Source organism: Rhyacophila brunnea, unplaced genomic scaffold (genome assembly GCF_057557595.1).
Source record: "Rhyacophila brunnea isolate RB1 unplaced genomic scaffold, BYU_Rbru_1.0 scaffold_13, whole genome shotgun sequence".
In the NCBI taxonomy this organism is placed as follows: domain Eukaryota; kingdom Metazoa; phylum Arthropoda; class Insecta; order Trichoptera; family Rhyacophilidae; genus Rhyacophila; species Rhyacophila brunnea.
In genome coordinates this window covers 26,418,588-26,438,419 of record NW_028232785.1, presented here as the reverse complement: position 1 = coordinate 26,438,419, position 19,832 = coordinate 26,418,588, and the positions used below count along the sequence as shown (strand labels likewise).

General features: G+C 35.3%; 1 protein-coding gene across 1 annotated transcript in view; it reads left to right on the top strand.

Moving 5' to 3' along the window:
- The window catches only part of LOC147077097 (cholesterol 7-desaturase nvd-like), a 31,558-nt gene extending 21,040 nt beyond the window's left edge, over positions 1-10,518 (top strand). Inside the window, exons 6-11 of the mRNA XM_085941428.1 lie at positions 2,013-2,191; positions 4,234-4,339; positions 5,826-5,956; positions 6,808-6,978; positions 8,452-9,888; positions 10,262-10,518. Coding sequence (XP_085797554.1) covers positions 2,013-2,191; positions 4,234-4,339; positions 5,826-5,956; positions 6,808-6,978; positions 8,452-8,631 — 767 coding nt within the window. The 3' untranslated portion in view covers positions 8,632-9,888; positions 10,262-10,518. The remainder of the gene's footprint in view (positions 1-2,012; positions 2,192-4,233; positions 4,340-5,825; positions 5,957-6,807; positions 6,979-8,451; positions 9,889-10,261) is intronic.
- Positions 10,519-19,832: the final 9,314 nt, after the last annotated feature.

Below are 19,832 nucleotides of genomic sequence, written 5' to 3'. Positions count from 1 at the left end.
TGGTAACGATTCCTATCAAAAAGCCCCACAAAACCACATATGCCCCGCACCACACCCGGTTTTGATTGGGAGTATCACGGGACCCTATGTTTGGTGTGAAACATCATTTTTTTGAGGAGCAGTTACCCAAGACTGAGGTCAACATGATGTGCTTTGAATGAATTTACATGACTTTAAGTTAAGAATACCCATAGTAGAAATGAGCATGTAGAGAAAAAAATAAAAATGGTATTAAGTAACAGAAGCTAATACAAAACTGCCCAACAATAATTCAAGTGAAGAGATCTTCAAATGCAACAAACAAAATTGGCCTTTGTGGCAACCAGGTCGGACAATCCGATGGGTCCAACAGCTGGTTGAACTGACTTGAGCAACTCTTCCCTTTCCGTACACATTTTAGGACATTCCCAGAAAATGTTGATTATTTACTGTATTTTTCCGCCATATTATAGACATGTTGAACGGGTAAAAAAACCAAGCTCATGGAATCTGCCAGCGAAGCCACCTTGTCCAGTCAAGAATTGACAGGTGTACCTAATGATCTGGAGTCAAAGCGGTTGTCTCCATTCGCCATTTATTCTGATATTTGGAAAAAAAAAACATATATGTGTGCCTGCCTTTGGTGGTATATCAACATTCGACATTCAACTGACACTTGAACGTCAATAAGCAAGTAAAAAACATGTGCACAGGAATAAGAATTGGTTTCTCTAATATATAATAAAACTGAAAACTCCGATTAAATATAATTATTATAATATTATATCAAAAAATTCATTAAAGCGTCAATCTGAGGCGAAAGATCTTGGGATAATTTTTGATTCTTCATTATCTTTTCACTCGCATATATAAATTCTACGGCTATACGTGCGAGTAAAGCTTTTAGGATTCATCATGCGACAATCCAAACCATTCAAGAATCCAAATACCTTACGTACACTCTACGTCTCATTAGTGCGTAGCATTCTTGAATATGGGTCGATTATCTGGTGTCCATATGAGGTTTCCTATAAGCTAATTTTAGAACGCGTTCAGAAGAAATTTTTTCGATGTCTTTATTTTAAGACATTTAACTATTTTCCTTTCGATAATTCGTCAAATGATTATTTTCCTACTCCCTTTCTACAAGGCATGCTTACTTTTCACTCTCTTGAATCTCGTTGGTCTCTTCTGCTCTTACAACACTTTTGCCTGTTATCGCAAGGGATGGTTTCCAATCCTGGTATCCTAAAGAATTTGAATTTGCATTTAGCCATGATTTATTCTGGATCGGAACCGTTTCCTCGTGTCAAGCACCATTAGCGAGGGGTGCAAGATTAGTAAATACGTTCCCTAAAGACATAGACATTTTCAATGATTTACTTTGCATTTTGTTTTTGAAACTTTATTTTTCTGTATAAAATTGTATGTGTTTTGTTTTCAAAATTTTATTTATCTGTATTAAGGCCGTACATCAGTTGAGGCACGGTCTAAAAAGATCGTTGCTAGGCGATGCGCTGATTGCGGGTCGCGGGTGCAAATGACGCCTGTCAAACGAAATATTATTTGTCATATAAATCCAACAAACGTCCATTTTATGTTCTGTTTATTGTTCTATTAGTAACAATAATAATATATTCATTGACATGTTTTCTTTTTAAAGTAAATGGGTAACGTTTATAGTCATCTTTACACGATTTAAGAATTAAATGGCCCGTCGCCATCACGAAGCAAAGTGACGTGTTTCTAGCTCAACGTTCTCTCACTGAATGCGAGCGAGTCCACAATTTCGTCGCGCCTACAGTTGAAAATTATTTGCCGTTTCACTGATGCGTCACCTTAAATAAAATTGTACTTAAGTAGGTATGTTTTTTTTATTTATTATTATTATTTTCTATATTCTCTTATTCTCTTCTTCTCTCTTGTGAGGGTAATATTTGTTATAATCTAAATCTCATGTTGTGTACGCCTTGAATTTAGATTTGTCCATAATGTTTTGTTTTCTTAAATAAATAAATGCATCTTCGTTCCAGTGCCAAAAGGAGCCTCCGTCCGTGCTTGGCATGTCTGCGAAGTTGACGGCATGATCTTCGCGTGGCACCACAGCGAAGGTGGACCACCGAGATGGTCGCTTCCTAGCATCAAAGAAATCGAGGGCAAGAAATATCGCTACATGGGCAGAAACGATTTCCTGGTAGCTTGTCATATTCAGGTATTAAGTGTTTAACAATCGAATTTTAAAGGTTTTCTCACTGATATGTCATTTTATATGTTTTTAAGTGGTCATACTTTCTGCTAGTATGGAATGCTAGTATTTTTTTTACTGAATTAGCACCACTTTAGTAGCCGCTGTCGAATTTGAATAATTCTTCGTCTATTTGCGACAATACTCTCGCAAAGTTGATGAAATGATAAAGTTATGCGGAAATACGTGGCAACGCAATGCAGAGGACCGAGAGAAGTGGAAGCAGCTCGAAGAGGCCTTCATCCAGCAGTCGATAGATTCAGGCTGACGATGATGATGACTCTCGCAAAGTTAAGGCCGGTTCAGATTAGTCTAGTGGCGAATGATTATTAACCACTAAATGATTTAGTAACTGAGAAGTGACCGAACACAGTACATCAGTGAATGATGTGTCAAAATGAATAGAGCACAACGTAACAAAGCAAATGTAATAAATTCGGTTGTAATGAATATATCAGAAGAAATTTGTAACAAGGGCACTCATAGTTTAAATATTCCGAAACGAAATTATGGGTAGTATCTTCGCTCCAAAGAAATGTCATTTCTACGACAACTAATGAACTTGACTAAAGATAGCGTGTTTATACTTGTCTCGTGGCTTGTTTGGTATTTAGTGAAAGGTGGTGGGGGTGCTACTCGACTGAAAAATTAGAGCAATATGGATTACTCCCTACTTCATTTATCGCTTGTCAATTTATGGCTACGGCCGCATGTTGTAGCTTAGCTACTGGGTAATGCCAATAGAAATGGCGTATTTCAAAAAAATACTGCCTTATTATTAGGTCAATAATTATTATAAAGCAAACATTATTCGTAGAATGTTTATCACATTTGAATGGTCAAAGACATAACTTATAATCAGTATCTTTGAAGGTATCTTTAAATGTGTAAATCTTGCCCATTTTTTGAATAATAAAATGCCTAATTCTTGTCAAATTTGGGATCACAGAGATTATCAATATAATTTTTTATTGTAAATATTTCACTATAATAATGTCGACATAAATTTTACTAATGGTTTTATAAATGCTTTTAAAAATGAATAAATATAAAAAGTCTTAACACCACTTCACATGGACGTACTGAAATATGACTATATTCTAAAACATTAGCGAGAGGTTTAAAAGAGTACTATTTTATGTAATAAAAATACTTTATGTAGTCATCAAATGTTTAAAATAAATATAAAGGATAATAAGGCTTCAAAATTATGTAAATAGTTTAAGGAATGTCCAGGATCATGCTTTGAAAATAGCATAAAAGCTCCATTTTGACGTACTGTTATGCATAAAATCAATAAGTAGATAACAGATTCTAATTAGAGAAACCGCAACTTCCTCTGATAACAATAGCATCCTCTTTGATATCAATAATATTGTTAATTTAAATATTGATTCAATTATTCTAATTAATTCCAAAAAACCACAAAACAATAATAATGTTATTTATGTTTGATAATTAGAATTTTCTAGAACATTATTTTTTTCCATATATCTACCATTGTGCACGTAATGAATTTGTTAGTTCTCCGTCAACCATTGTACCTCTCGTATTATAAGTTGGCTTTCTGTCAATTGTAATAATATATGTATTAGGTACTGTAATTCTTCTCCGTTTAATAAATCAAACATCTATCAAAAGTTTTTCTCTTTCAATTTGATATCTCCTGTGAACATTTCGGCTCACTTTTCACTTTTTCTGACAAAACAAAAGAGACTCTAACAGAGTCCTATTTTCATAGTCCTCTGTATAATAATAAAATAGCAAATAATACATTAACACGTATAAAGACTATTTAAATTCGTAATTACAAAACCTAAAAGTAACTGGTGAATGTGATAATCTATTTTACTTAAACTACTCTGCTTTTTGGGGACGTAACAGTACGCTGAGGATATCCCCCCTTAAGTTACTGAATTACTCGCCATTCTGCTAAATTACTCGACTAATCCGAACCGGCCATTACCGGGCATACATAATTATTAAACGTGTGACAATACTAATTTCAGGAAATCCAGGAGAATGGAGCAGACGTCGCTCACCTGAATCCCGTTCACAACGACAATCTACTATCTGGAAAAATACTCTCTGCTAGAGATGCCTGGAACCATTTTGGTAAATCACATTTTTTTAAATTCAAATTATTCGACGGTGACATTATTCATCATTTTTTTCTCGTTCTAGGGTCATGCCGACATACATCTAAGGCAGTGACGTCCCTAGACAAAATGCCGCCCCTAAGCAGCGCCAATATGCCGCCCCATTTTTATACAGTATTTTTTACCATCATTTCATGACTCCAATATCTAAGAAATGCGTTGTATAGATACATTAGTAACAAAATATATACCGCTAAATTTAATTTAAATGCCATCTCTACTTCAGTAGATAATATTGCTGGCCCACGGTTTCAGATACATTTAAAAATACATCTGACAACTGTCAAAACTCGCGAGTGACTGGCAAAAACATTTGGATAAATTTATTAGGTTATTATGTACCTTAATTAAAATATAATTCACAAATCTGCACGTGTCATTGCTGGTCATCAAGGACGTGACGTCCAAGAACAACGGAAGCAAACTAGACATCGCAAACTCGACAAAAAAATACATTCCTGTTAAACCTTTCATGTTAATTAATACATTTTGTTTCCAACCAGTGAGCTCATTTTTTTAATGAAAAGTTATTCCCGTTATTGCTAAGTTTAGGTAGTACCTATTTCTATATATGCCTAATGATTCTCCTCGATTTGCCGCCCTTCGAGCAACTGCCGCCCCCAAGCGACGCTCAATCTGCCTACCCTCACGGGACGTCACTGATCTAAGGGCCAAGACACACGGTCTTAACTGTGACTGTACAGCAGGGACGAAGAGTGGAGATAGGCTGTGAAAATCCTACTTAAACAGTACTCACGAAACATTGTCACTCACACATATTATTTTGTTTTCATTTAACTAAGAATATAAATTACAGACAGTATTGGTTAGTTTTTAAAATTGGATTAAACCTTATCTAATCAAACCTTTTATCTTGCATGGTTTGGCTTAGGCAGGGCTTAGACAAATTTAAAAAACCAACTGCAATTTTTTTTGACCAAGTCCGATCCTAATAGGATTATATGGGCCTCCACAGAGTAGAGGTGTGTATTAACAGATTTTGTTTTTTTTACGAGAAATGGATGTCAGCCACTTGCTCAACCTATTGGGTCCATACCCTGACTCACACACAAATTGAAAAACAATATCGAACCTGAGACCCACGGCGTGATAGTCCAACGCTTAAGCCGCGCGGCCACCGTTAGTGTTCTTAATTCTAAGGTATTCTTAATTCAATGAAAACAAATACGTATGACTGACAAAGTGTGTTTAATTTTTTTCGGATCTCCAAAGCCTACCTCTACTATTATGGCTCTTTTTAGGCAGTGCTTAATTGAATTTTTAAAACTAACCAATAAAATCTGCAATTTATATTCTTAGTTATATGAAAACAAATACGTTTGACTGACAAAATTTAGTGTGCACTATTTATGTCGAATCTCCACAGCCTACCTCCACCCTTCGTCACTGTTGAGTGAGACCGTGTTTGTTTATATTTAAAGGGCGACACATTTGGAGTGGCAATTGGTCACACTCTACCACTTGTCAACACGAAGCAATTGGATACCTATGCCACGAAGTCAGAATATTCGACAAGTTTTCGCTGCTGAAGATGGACGTGAATGTCAAACAGGTACCTAATTAAACTTTTTAAAACCACCATTACAAGTGGTGGGCTTTAGGACGTAGATGCCTGACGCATTGACCGATTTTAAAACCATCTACGATAAAAAAAAATGCAATAAACACCACGAATCACATTTTTAAAATAAAAATTAATTATTATCGAGGATGACAATATAAAAATAGACCAATCCTCAGTCTTGATCGAGAGTGTTACGAGGTTCCACTGTTTCAGGATCAAATACCCAAGACTGAGGTCACCGCGCACTTTAGTGTGCTTTGACTGAGTTCACAGATACTTAAGTTAAGAACAGGCGTGGATAGAGAAAAAATATTTGGGGGGGTGGATTTCGAAAAAAAATATCTATAGGTTACATATCGTGTACTTGTTCCTTCTTTCCTCGACGTTTCGGGCTCGTTGCAGATGCAATTATCAAAAAATATGTATTATGATGAAGTGTAGTGTAGGTGTATGAATGCAAACGTTGCTCTAAGAAAGCCAAAATGAATTCGATGAGCTAAAAGCAAACGTTGCTCAGAGTTATTTGTCAACCGTTATGACCAGAGCATTGGATTTTGCTGACAGTGCCGAAAGCCATGACGTTTTTAACCGTAACCCATCGTCCCTATTAATATTTTTAGGGTTTCTATGGATTTCAATGGCCTCCTTTACCAATCGTGTGTAATATCCTTTATTCCGACCAAGTATCTTGGTTTTGAAGACAAATTTGTGTCCTGTATTCACTCGGCAATTTCTGACATCGTATGCCCTCTCGTGTTCACTCACACGCTTACTACTAACATAAGATAATGAAAATGCCAGAAAAATGACTCCATTATATATTGTTTGTGTTATTATAGATAGGTCCAGGATACGTACACGTTTTTATAACATTCGGGCCTGTCTCCATGGCCGTCATGCAGACCTCCACGCCAATCTCTCCGCTGGTGCAGAGGGTCATCCACAGGATGTACGCCCCGCTATGGCTGAAGCCTTTAGCCAATCTCACTATGTGGGGTGAAACCATAATGGTACGTATATAAAAAATTAGGTAGTACATATTATCTTCTTCTCCAGCAGCAACTAGAAATAAGCTGAACGTACACACTTCTGAGAAAACATATTATAACCAATAGAAAAAATCTTTTTGAAAAATTAAGGAATCAAACCTGCATCTCTCGGGTTTCGCGCTCATATGCATAGACCACTATGCTATAGGCGCCATTTTTAATTGTGACAAATTTCAATTAATGGCTGTTAATAGTCTCTGGAGCGCTTTTCAAATTGAGCTACTATTAGTGATTAGCTTTTGTATTTTAAATCAGAGTAGGTATTAGCCGGCTCGCACATCGCAACTCGCCTTGTGTGCCTGACGGCCATAAATCAAAGACTTCTGAGACTGCCGGCGAATGTTGTATGCTACAACCTCGCACATCTGCCTAGTGGCAAACGTCAAACGTGAAAAAGGAGAAGTCTCTCGCCTGCCATTTTTATTGTGTTGATTGTATGAACAAACGTCAAACGCTCACCGCGATGAGCGAGCAATGACAGTGTAGACAGAGACAGAAACAGAAATGGCCGATGGCCGCAGGCTGTGCGCTTGCGCGGAGGCGACATTCCCGAGATCGACATGCACGCTTTGGCCAATGCAACTAGACGAATGTCGCAGGGTCGCAGAGTTGCAGTTGCATCGGCCAATCTGCGAAGGTCCATTTGATAACGTTTGTTTCTTGGTTTACGATGACGTCACATCGACGAATTCGTCGTAAGACGCATGCGGCGAGTTCTGGTGTGCGAGCCCTCTTACTTTAATAACTAACCGACGTCACGGATCACTCCAAGATTTACCTCCTTAAGACTCCAGGTTCAATTCCTACGGGGTGTTCGGGAGCTGCGTGACCTTGATTGGTCGTGGTAATTCATCTTATTATTAATTAATTATTTGAAAAATATTTTTTAAACTTTTTCAAAAATAGTAAATAACGTGAAACTAGGGACTGCAATACCGGTATTCCAGTATTTATCAATGCCGAAATACCGGTTTTAAAAATACAAAATACCGGGATTTTCGGTATTAAGGAAAATGAATTATAATATTATTAATAATATTAATGAAGAATAAAAAAAATTATTAAATATATTTATATAAGTAATTGTCGCGATGAATTATCATAATATTATTTCGAAATAGAAAACATCTGTGACAAAAATATTCAATTTTTCTATAATAATTGATGACTGCACAAGCGTTGAATTTAAGAAGCTTTTCCTGCAGCCGGACTTATTTGCACTTTTAATAGCTATATTTATTGATAAGCATCCACTTCTGTTTTATTAATGTTTGAAATACCGTTATTAATACCGGTATTCAATAAGAAATACCGAAAAACCGGTATTGAAATTTTTATTCGGTATTGCAATCCCTACGTGAAACCCCACATTTGAAATTCGCGAGCCGTTACTTGGATTAAATTTTTTTGTGACTTACCCATATTTGTTTTTAGTTACAGAGAGATGTCACTGTGTGGAACAGCAAAGCGTTCGTCAGCAATCCACTCCTGGTGAAGACAGACAAGTTCTTGAAGGCATACAGGACCTGGTATAAGCAATTTTATGCAGATACCAGCGAGAGCTTCGAAGACGCCGTCAAAAGGTCTGCCAGGGGTGGTGTCATGGACTGGTGAAAGGAGGCCATGGTGTAATTATACAATAAATCAATCAGTGCCATTGACGAGTTGCCAAATTATGGAAACGGGGGATTTTTAGACACTGATATTTTTGGAATTAAAGGTTTTAAAACAATAATTATTATCATAATCATGTTAACCTCGACAATTTAGTAGTGTTTACTGTTTACAAATGAATGTTTTTGTTATGTCACATTGTTTGTCAAATGGAGTTGTAAAACTAAGTTTTAACTACCTATATATTCACATAATATATGTATATAATAGTATAATATATGACAAAAAAGAATACTTCAAGAAGAAAATTCATACAGAAGCCTCCGGTTCGGCTTGGTGTTTGGCTGAAACTCTTAGCCAGCTTTCACATCTAATCTCGCATTGTCTGCCGTATAGCTATAAATCAAACCTTCTGGAAACTTCGATCCGATGTTGCATATGACGACCGCGCACATAGGCACCTAGCGACAGTCGCGCGCAACCTCTCGAAACGTGGACATATTGGGATGTGGCGACCGATGAGCTGGTATAGGAATGATCAATTCGTAGGTGTGCGTATGGGTTCTGACGGCTTCGACTCGCAGCACTAGATGTTTTTTTTTTCAAACTAAAAAGTCGCATTCTACCAATGTGCGGGGCTTCATTTGGCAACGTGTGTTTTGTGAGTAACGATGACGTCACATCGATGTATTCGCCACGTTGCAGACGAGAAGCGTTTTGATGTGCGAGCCGTCTTACGGGGAAGGTATACAGACCCCAGGTCTCCACGATGTAGAGGTGCTTTTAAACGATCAGTTTAATTGTCCGTTCAGTTTCCGTTTCAGTCGAGCTGTCAGAAACACTGATGCGTTAAGAGCGTACTTCAGTGAAATGGCAAATAATTTTCAACAGTAAGTGCGATGAAATTTCTCACTAGTCACCAATCGGAGACCGACAGTCGAGGTGTCCGCACGTCGATTCGTTTTGTCATGGCGTCAGATGAAAATATTCTTAAATCGTGTAAAGATGACTAAAAAACGTTACGTATGTATCTACTTAAAAAAGAAAACATGTTAATGAATATACTATAACAATAAACATAACATTAAATGGACGCATGTTGGATTTTTATGATAAATTATATTTCGTTCGGCATACGTCATTTGCACAATCCGCGCATCGCCTAGCCACGATATTTTTTGACCATGCCTCAACTGAAGTATAGCTTTAATACAAATCTGAAGCGGGTGACTGAAACTGAAACGGAGACGTGGCAGGGCAATGACATTATTAATGGACGACGCATTCAGTACAGTAGCTAGCAAGTAAATTCGCCCATAGTGACATTCGCTCGTGTATAGGTAGACATCACGCAGTATCATTATGCGATATCACGCATCGGGAATTTATAGCAATATCACCTTTATTGTAACGGCGTTAGAACAGTGTTTCTAGTATCAATGTTCGTTTGAGCGAACCTGTTCGAACCGAACTATTCGGCAGACCCGACAAAAAGTTTCGGGAATTTATAGCAATATCACCTTTATTGTAATGCCGTTAGAACAGATTATGCCATTCGGCAGACCCGACAAATAAAGTGAGTGTCATTTTTTTTCCAGGTGCTTCGTCCATATTAATGTCATTGTGGCAGGGTAGGTTTTCTATTTTTAGGGTTGCCAGTTAAAGTGAACTGGAAATGACTTAATGACAGTTCATTGAGATTATTTTATCTGGGCTATTATTTATGCTTATGAAAAAAGATTAATTACCGCATCGCCAATCAAAGAGAAGTTTCCTACTATGTACGAATACAAAACAGATTATAACTTACTTACTAGCCATAGTGTTTCGCACATATATATATAAAAAAATGTAATTGGTATTTTGTTTGAAATAAAATACTTATTAAAAAACGCATTTCTTATTTTATAAAAGATCAGAATCCAATATAATTACCAGATGTTAATACTAACACAAAAAATCGATTATTTCGATACCATATTTCAATAGGGAAACAACTCAAAAAACCTTTTCTACTCATTTTAATTTTAAAGCCTTGATTTGGAGGAAAATGTATGTATTTTATATTATTTAGTTTAGTGGAATTCAGCAATGCATAATAAAATTTTACAATTTGGTACATACAGTGACGTCCCTAGATAAAATGCCGCCTCTAGGCAGGGCCAAAATGCCGCTCCATTTTTTTATACAGTATTTTTATCAACCTTTCCAATATCTAAGAAATGTGTTGTATGGAGACATTACTAACAAAATATCAGACTTTAATTATTCGCAAATCTGTACGTCGTGTCATTTCTGGTCACCAAGGGCATCGAAGGGCAACGGAAGTAAACGAGATATCGCGAACCCGACAAAACCAGTGAGATGATTTTTTTAATGGAAAGATATTTTCGTTATTACTAAGTTTAGGTAACTATTTCTATATATTTCAAATGATTCTCCTTGATTTGCCGCCTTTCGAGTAACTGCCGCCCCCAAGCGACGCTCAATCTGCCTACCCCCACGGGACGTCACTGGGTACATAAGGAATTAACCCAGTATATAACAGAATAATAATTACTAATTAATCTCAGAGAGGGTTTTTCGATTTTATGAGACATTGAAGAAATTTTTCTTACGACCTTTCTACATCGAATGGCATTATTAACTCAAAACCTTGAAATGGGGTACGTATCGATTTATTGGTTTGCGTCTAAAATAATAGTTGCCTTCTGTGAGTAGATAAAAAGGTCACTACCCGATTAGCGCAGTCGACAATGTGCTTGCTAATTGAAAGGTGTACCAATGTACTCTGAAACCATTCTTCAGTAAAGATATTTGATTTGTATGACATCATTTGTCCAGCAGTTGTCCACTCGCCAAGCGACACGCCCAGCCCATTATCATTTCATCTGATGAAATAGGTAGGTATGTAGCACTGGCGAAGGTCGACTTCTGCAACGAGGTAGGCTGTGGAGATCAGAGAAAAAGAACACACTTGTCAGGTATGTTTACGGGAAATAAGAAGATAATACAATATTACTACTGATAGTACTGATAACTCACTAACTACATAAAATTGAGCAATTAGTTTAAATTATTTATATTCCTAAACATTTATACACATCAAAAATCATTAGATTAATCAAAATTATTTTTAAAAACAATCTATATTTATTTTTATGTAAATTATTTTAGATTTTAGGCTTACGCATTAAAGCCTATCGTTTTGTATACACTACTCCCAATGACATATTAAATGGACAACTCACTTCATACCGGCGCGCACGAGAAATTGTGCATGAAAGTCATTCACAGATGTATAGGTAGATGTCACGTGACCATATGACGTATCCATTTCCATTATGCGATACAAGCTTCGAGAATTTATAGTAATATAACCTTTATTGTAATGGCGTATTAGTGTCATGACTCATTGCGTTAGAAACAGATTCTCGGCTACTTACGACTTCTCGGAGATTAGACGCAAGTGAGCCAAGCGCATCACAGGCGACTGTCCAATGGTTTCTGTCATTCAATTGCATTAAATAAACATTATCTTAAAATGACATTTTATAAATAATAAATAATACTAACACATGAAAAGTGATATCCCATCTTTCTTGGAGTGTTTAGTAGATTTTTTTTACAATTTTTAACTAGGCACATTGGCATTTTGTAACACAATAATAACGGTTGAGTCGAAACCTGACAGTCAGAATTTTGTATGGGCAGACCCAGCGGTGTCGCCAGACCGCTTGCAAGCAGAATGTTCATTTGAGCGTAGGATACCGATATTAAAATATGAATTTCGCCATCCGGCAGACCCGACACAAAGTGAGTGTCATTTTATTTTCTAGATGCTTCGTCCATATTAATGTCATTGACTACTCCAGACATCCCAAGGTCACGTGACATAATGTTCATACAAAAAAAACACCACTATTCACGGCAAATAATAAAATGAGACAAATTTGTTAAAATGAGATTTTAAATCTTTCTTTATAACACATTCCTACTTTACTACAAATACGACATATGTCGCTGGTAAATTAAATTATTTTTATAAAATAAAGTAGTTATATTATAGACACGTCAATATGCAATTAAAAAAATCGATGTGTATACTTATGTACGCGCGTTAGAAGTTATACTTCAATGGCGTAACAAAACCAAAACAAAACTTGTGATAACCTAGATTCTTCGACTAGTTCTTAATTATCTTGTTAAATTACACACTCAAGAAAAAGGACCGCTTATTGGAACGCCGTTGGTTTATTTCTATACACTTTAACTTATATACTTAATTATTTATCGTTGTTTTTATTTTTAAAGTAACAACTGCCACTATGACGTTTAATAGTTTGTTTACGTAAGGAATTGCAAATGGCCGACAATAATAAATTCGCTGCTTAGGCAACGGAACAATTCTAAACTATATTATTATACTGTATAATCGTCACGATTGGAGTATCTTACTGTGGCGTAAAGGCAGTGCGTTTGGCTGATAACCGAACAATCGTTGGTTCGAATCCAATCGAGTGTTTTTTTGTGTGAAAAAATTAATTATGCGTTACATGTCACACGCCAAAAATACACTGATCTAATTTTCCAAACGCGCCTAAAGAAGTATACTTAAAAATTATTTTTCTTAAGAGCGGACGTGTACCTAACCGATTTTTTTTTAAACGGTACATGTTGAAACACGCGCGTTAACATCATTTTACTCTCTACTTCAATATTAAAGTTTGTCAATTTATGGCTAGGGCCGTATGTTGTAACTTAACCACTGGGGAATGCCAAAAGAAATGACGTATTTCAAAAAAACACTACCTTATTCTTAGGTCAATAATTATTATAAAGCAATCATTATTCGTAGGATGTTTATCACACTTGAATGGTCAAAGACATAGCTTATAATCAGTATCTTTAGAATTATCTTCAAATGTGTTAATCTTGCCCATTTTTTGAATAATAAAATGTTTAATTCTTGTCAAATTTGGGATAACAGAAATTATCAATATAATTTTTTATCGTAAATATTTCACTATAATAATGTCAACATAAATTATACTGATGGTTTTATAAATGCGTTTAAAAATTATTAAATGTAAAAAATCTTAACACCACTGCACGTGGATGTACTGAAATATGACTATATTCTAAAACATTAGAGCGAGAGGTTTAAAAGAATACTATTTTATGTAATAAAACTACTTTATGCAGTCATCAACTGTTTAAAATATATATAAAGGATAATAAGGCTTCAAAATTATATACCTAAATAGATTATCTATAACGTTTAAGGTATGTCCAGAATCATGCTTTGAAAATAGAACAAAAGCTCCATTTTGACCTACTCTGAGCTTGTCACCACTTAAGTCGTATGTAGTATAATATATTATTATTATCTTATTAACTCCAGCTGGGAATTGAACTCCGCTCCTCTACTAGACATCCAAACATCGTCTACCAATCACGCCACATTGTTCTATAAATAAATAAATAAACTTTTATCACAAATAAAATAAATATATAATTTTTATTAAAGAGTTAATTGGCTAAAAATAGATTGTTATAGCAGGAAAAAAATAATTATAACATGCACTGATATAAATAGTTATATTCTAGGGTTTGTGTGTTGCACTCTTGGAATCTGAAAGTCCGGGATTTCGAGACTAGCTTTCATACAATTGTCATCTGTAATAACCAAAGATTCTATTATGACATTTGAATTAATATTTAACCAGTGACGTCCCGTGGGGATAGGCAGATAAAGCGTCGCTTGGGGGCGGCAGTTACTCGAAGGGCGGCAAATTGATGGGAATCATTAGGAATACCTATATAAAAATAGGTACTACCTAAACTAAGTAATAACGAAAATATCTTTCATTTCATTAAAAAATTCAGCTCACTTGTTGGAAACAAAATTTATTAATTAACATAAAAGGTTTAACATGACTGAATTTTTTGTCGGTCTCGCGATGTCTAGTTTACTTTTGCTGTCCTTGGACATCATATTCATGATTACCAGCAACGACACATGCAGATTTTTGAATTATAGGTAGGTAGATACTTACCTAAGTAATTAATTTATCCAAATATTTTTGCCAGACACTTGCGAGTTATGAAAATGTATTTTTAAATGTATCTGAAACCGTGGACTGGCAATATTGTCTATTGAGGTAGAGGTGGCATTTAAATTAGATTTAGTGGTGTATATTTTGTTAGTAAAGTATCCATAAAACACATTTCTTAAATATTGGAGTAGTAAAGGATGATGAAAAATACTGTATTAAAAATGGGGCGGTATTTTGACGCTGCCTAGGGGCGGCATTTTATCTAGAGACGTCACTGTATTTAACAAACGCAAGTTGGTAAACTGCACAAATATTAACGTCGCTCAGTTGGCATTCCGAATTTTTGACACACGCAATGGCTGCCATATTTTGTGTCCATTTTGAATAATTAATTACCCGACTGTTGTTATAAACAGAGGGTTGGAGCGAACCCTTTTTTGAGTTGCTTCACTCCGGGACCTAATACTTGCTCCAGCTCCGCTCCAGGGCTGCTCCTCTCCGGGTAAAAAAATATTATAAATTATAATAGATTTAAGTTTTGTACTATTCCATTTGAGTCGTTTTTTGCGACCCGGGTTTCGCCTTTCGGCATTTTCAGGCACTGTGTACATTCACCAAAAGGCAAATAAACACTGACTAACTCTAACTTATATAACAAATCAATACAATAAAGTAGGTAAAAACCTACCTATTTTGACTTAATATGTATCAGTTGTATCAATAATTCATCAGTAGGTTCTGAGTTATAATGGAAGAGTGTGATTACGATCCTCAATCAAGGGATTATTGATCTCAATACTATACGGTCATTTAATTTATAAACAACAGCTCACGGTGAACTGAGATTTTATTGAAAATACTTTGCATAAACAATGACATTTCACAACTAGCGGGCGTGTAATACGTTAATTTTGGCTTGACGGCGCTGCGCGGTAACAATGTTGTCTCTCAAGATGCAATTCAAATATTACATTGTAGCGCTCTCAGAAACAGGTAGCGCGGCAGTTCATATCCCGGGATAACTGTCTGAATACAACATATAATATGTATCACTTATTGTTTTTTTTAACTATTTTTTTTTTATTCAACGAATAATTTACAAGATTTAAGAATGTACCATTCTAATTATTGAACAATTTTAAATACAAAAAAGCCGATCGCCAATAGTAACTCAATTTGGAAAGCGATTCAGAGAGTATTAAGGCTATACTTCAGTTGAGGCATGGTCTAAAAAGATCGTGGCTAAGCGATGCGCGGATTGTGCAAATGACGCGTGCCGAACGAAATATAATTTGTCATAAAAATCCAACATCCGTCCATTTAATGTTATGTTTATTGTTATATTACTAATAATAATAGTATATTCATTGACATGTTTTCTTTTTTAATTACATACGTAAAGTTTTTTTAGTCATCTTTACACGATTTAAGAATATTTTCATCTGACGCCATTACAAAACAAATCGACGTGCGCACACCTCTACAGTCGGTCTCCGATTGGCGACGAGTGAGAAATTTACATCGCACCTACTGTTGAAAATTATTTGCCGTTTCACTGAAGTACGCTCTTAAGAGCCACTAGTTAAAATTTGTCGCAACTAAGTATGACGCCCATTGCACGGGAGCGAAACCCGAGAGATGCAGGTTCGACTTCTACAGGGTGTCTTACTTAAAAAAAAAGATATTTCTATTGGTTATAATAGGTATATTATTTTCTCAGGAGTGTTTTCAAAATTATGTATGTTCACATTAGAGATGGTAAAACTGGTCGATTTTGAAGACTAAGTATACTTACTACCAGTATAAAAAAATACTTAGTATAGAAACTTGTTCCGAAATACTTACCAGTATTTGGAATACTATATAGAGCGTTTGGCGTGCGTATGCGACAAATACTCAACTGAAACTAAAACCAACTCCATATTAGTATTTGAAATACGTATCGGCTCAGAGAACTCAGACTGTGTATCGGCTTCAATAGAATCGCTAAAAATACGCTGAACTCCGCTTATCAAAAAGTCCCATTTATTATAAAATTTTAAATCTATAAGTTGTTTTTCTGTTAAGTTACAGTATTATTGTTAACAAAAATGAATAACAGTGATTTTTTTAAAATTGTAAACATGTTTTGAGAGGTCATATAACAAGCCTAAGCCTGTGCGTCATCTCACCACTGTGCTGCGACAGAAAATTTATGACCTTCATACATTCGAACGCAATAGACTAGTAAATTAAAATATACCTATATTCAAGTGCTATATCGTTCGCGCGCATTTAATGTCAATAGTGTTGAAAGTCTACCAACTGGCGAGTGCACAGAACATCGACTCGCGATGATATTATCATCACAAGTTTTTTGGAATAAGTTTATTGGGCCACACATACTGAGTATGGGTAGTTTCATTCTAAACTTGAGTACACAAACTCGTGACAGTATTTCCAACTCACCTCTAGTTCACATATTGTATTGATTTTGCAGGAATCGGGATTTAAAATACTTATCCTTAAGTCCCGGGAATTTAATTAATATTCTATCCGGGATCGCAACCCCTGCCTAAGTTATTGTTTTAGAGATATTTTTTTCCTATAAATTGAATTGGTCTATAATATCCAGAATGTTGTTGTGTTGTGTTTTATCCTACGATAACATTACAGTATTTTTTCTTCTCATATAATACGTGTTATTAAAATCGTCAGTTTGCTATTGTGTTCACTAAACTGTCTCTATTATAGTCACCGTTAGTAATTTTTGTAAAAGTGTATAAATTTTAGTGATATATTATATATTTTTTACAAAATATTACACAAGGCGTAGTTTACAGTAAGTACTTACCTATTATTAAAATAATTATTCCCCCCTAATATGTTAAAGGTTAACTAACAATAATTTAGACATTTAATTCCTAAAACTGACTAGTCAACATTCAGTACTGTGATGGCAAACGGTTATAACTGCTGTTTACCTAATTTTACAGGAGAGCAAAAACAAAGTTTTGAAATCAGTCTGACAAGACGCTGCCTGATTTTCAGGTTGATCTATGTCACTTTCAGTAAAATTTTAAGGAGAACAATTTGAAAGTTCTCATTGAAATAATAAATTGTACCACCAATATATATATCGCTCTCTGATTCCCAGGTTGTTCTATGTCATTTTCCGTAAAATTCTCAGGAGAGCAATTTGATAGTTCACATTGAAATAATTGCACAACCTATATATATAAAAAACTGTGTTCTACATATAAAAGAATAACTAATTTTCGAGATAATCGACAAATGCGTTCATAATTATTTTATTCTGACTAATGGGTTAAACAGAGTTCTGGAAATAGAACAAAATGTCATTAAAAAGTATTTTTTCTTAAAAATGTGGGAAAGAACAACCTGGAAATCAAGCAGCGAAGAGTTAGTTATTTTGAAGTATTTTATACCAAAATAAGCGGAATTATTAGCATCTCAGCACAAATCTCAGACCATTTCTTTTAAAAAAAATTATGTTTTATTTATATTGCATTTTAAGCAGATATATCTTTTTGTCATATCAACTTTTTTCACATTTCGTCAGATGCAGATATCTTTTAACATTCATTACATTGTCACAAATAAACTATATTATTATTATTATAGAAGAAAACTTAAAAAGTGAAAAAAACTGCAGTTATAACTGTCTGTCATCACAGTACCGCATTTCAATATTTTGTTGAAAATGTATATTTGAATTTTAAGCGTAAATATTTGGTTTTATTGTTAAAATATCCATTTTTATTATCAACTTAACCCATCAGCATTTATTAGTGTCTGCTAAGTGCGTGCAGCGGCACACCAGTGTGCTGCCAGAGGTTTCAGGTGTGCCGTGAAAGAAGAAATCTGTGAATCTGTCGTAATTTGTTTCACGCTCTATTATTTTTAGTGTTGGTAAAAAGTGCACACTAAAGTATATTACGTGTCCGGAAACTTGTACGTATGCTGTTCGCCGCATCGCACTTCACCGTAAAATGTTGTATCGGAAATATGGTCGTATATTAAAGACCGTCCAACCTCTTTGGGTCGTATAGTACTGAGATAAATTTTGATAATAGCCGATATATCTAATTTAGTATTTGTTAGGTTAGGTTTTCATTCTTGAATTCATGAATTTCGCCAAAATCAGCTATGAAATTTGAATTAATGTCATCTTCTTCTTCTTCTTCCACGGCGCTACATCCCGGGGTGAGATTTGGCCTCCTCCACAACCGCTCTCCACTCACTCCGGTCTCTCGCCACACTTCTCCAGTTACCGGGTCTTCCTATATGAAACCAGTCCACTTCTACGGCGTCAGCCCATCTCCTTCTTGGACGGCCTCTGGGCCTCTTCCGTTGGGGTAGCCACTTCGTCATGATCCTTGGCGCTCTAACTTCAGGCATTCTCTCCACATGTCCTGCCCATCGTAGTCTTTGGGACTTACAGTATCTTATGATTGTTTTCTGTTCAATCAGATCTTCCAACTCGTGGTTCATTTTTATTCTGTAGTTCCCATTTTCCAACGTGGGTCCAAAGATTTTAGTTTTTTGTATTTTGCGTCACCAAAGGCAAACACACACTGACCGAGTGTACACGACGCCTGAAGATCCCGAAAGGCGAAACCCGAATCAAATTAAATGAAATAGTACAGAGCTTGAATCCATTAGAATTTAAATTCAAATTCCATCAAGTACCTTCGGTCGAAAGTATTAATAGCATTTGTTTTCGTTGAAATAAAACCACAATGTGTAGATAGTGTTAGTTTTTAAAATTCAATTAATCCCTGCCTAATCCTAGCCATAATAGATGACAGTCAAAAAATACTCGTCTGTCTTTAAAATATATAAAATTATGCAATTCAACCATACATAGCTTTGAATGTTTTATATATAGAATAATATGAATTTAAAAAATGAACCAACAATAATATGTGTAATAAATGTGTTCTTAACCCAACGAAAATTAATAAGTATACATGAAAAGGTGTGTACAATTTTGTCGTATCACCCAAAATATATACCGAAACTAATATGGTTTGGTTTAGGCAGGGTTTAATTGAATTTTAAAAACTAACCAACACCACCTGTAAATAATTGTGGTCTCAATTCAATAAACACAAATACGTATGAATAACAAAGTTTAAT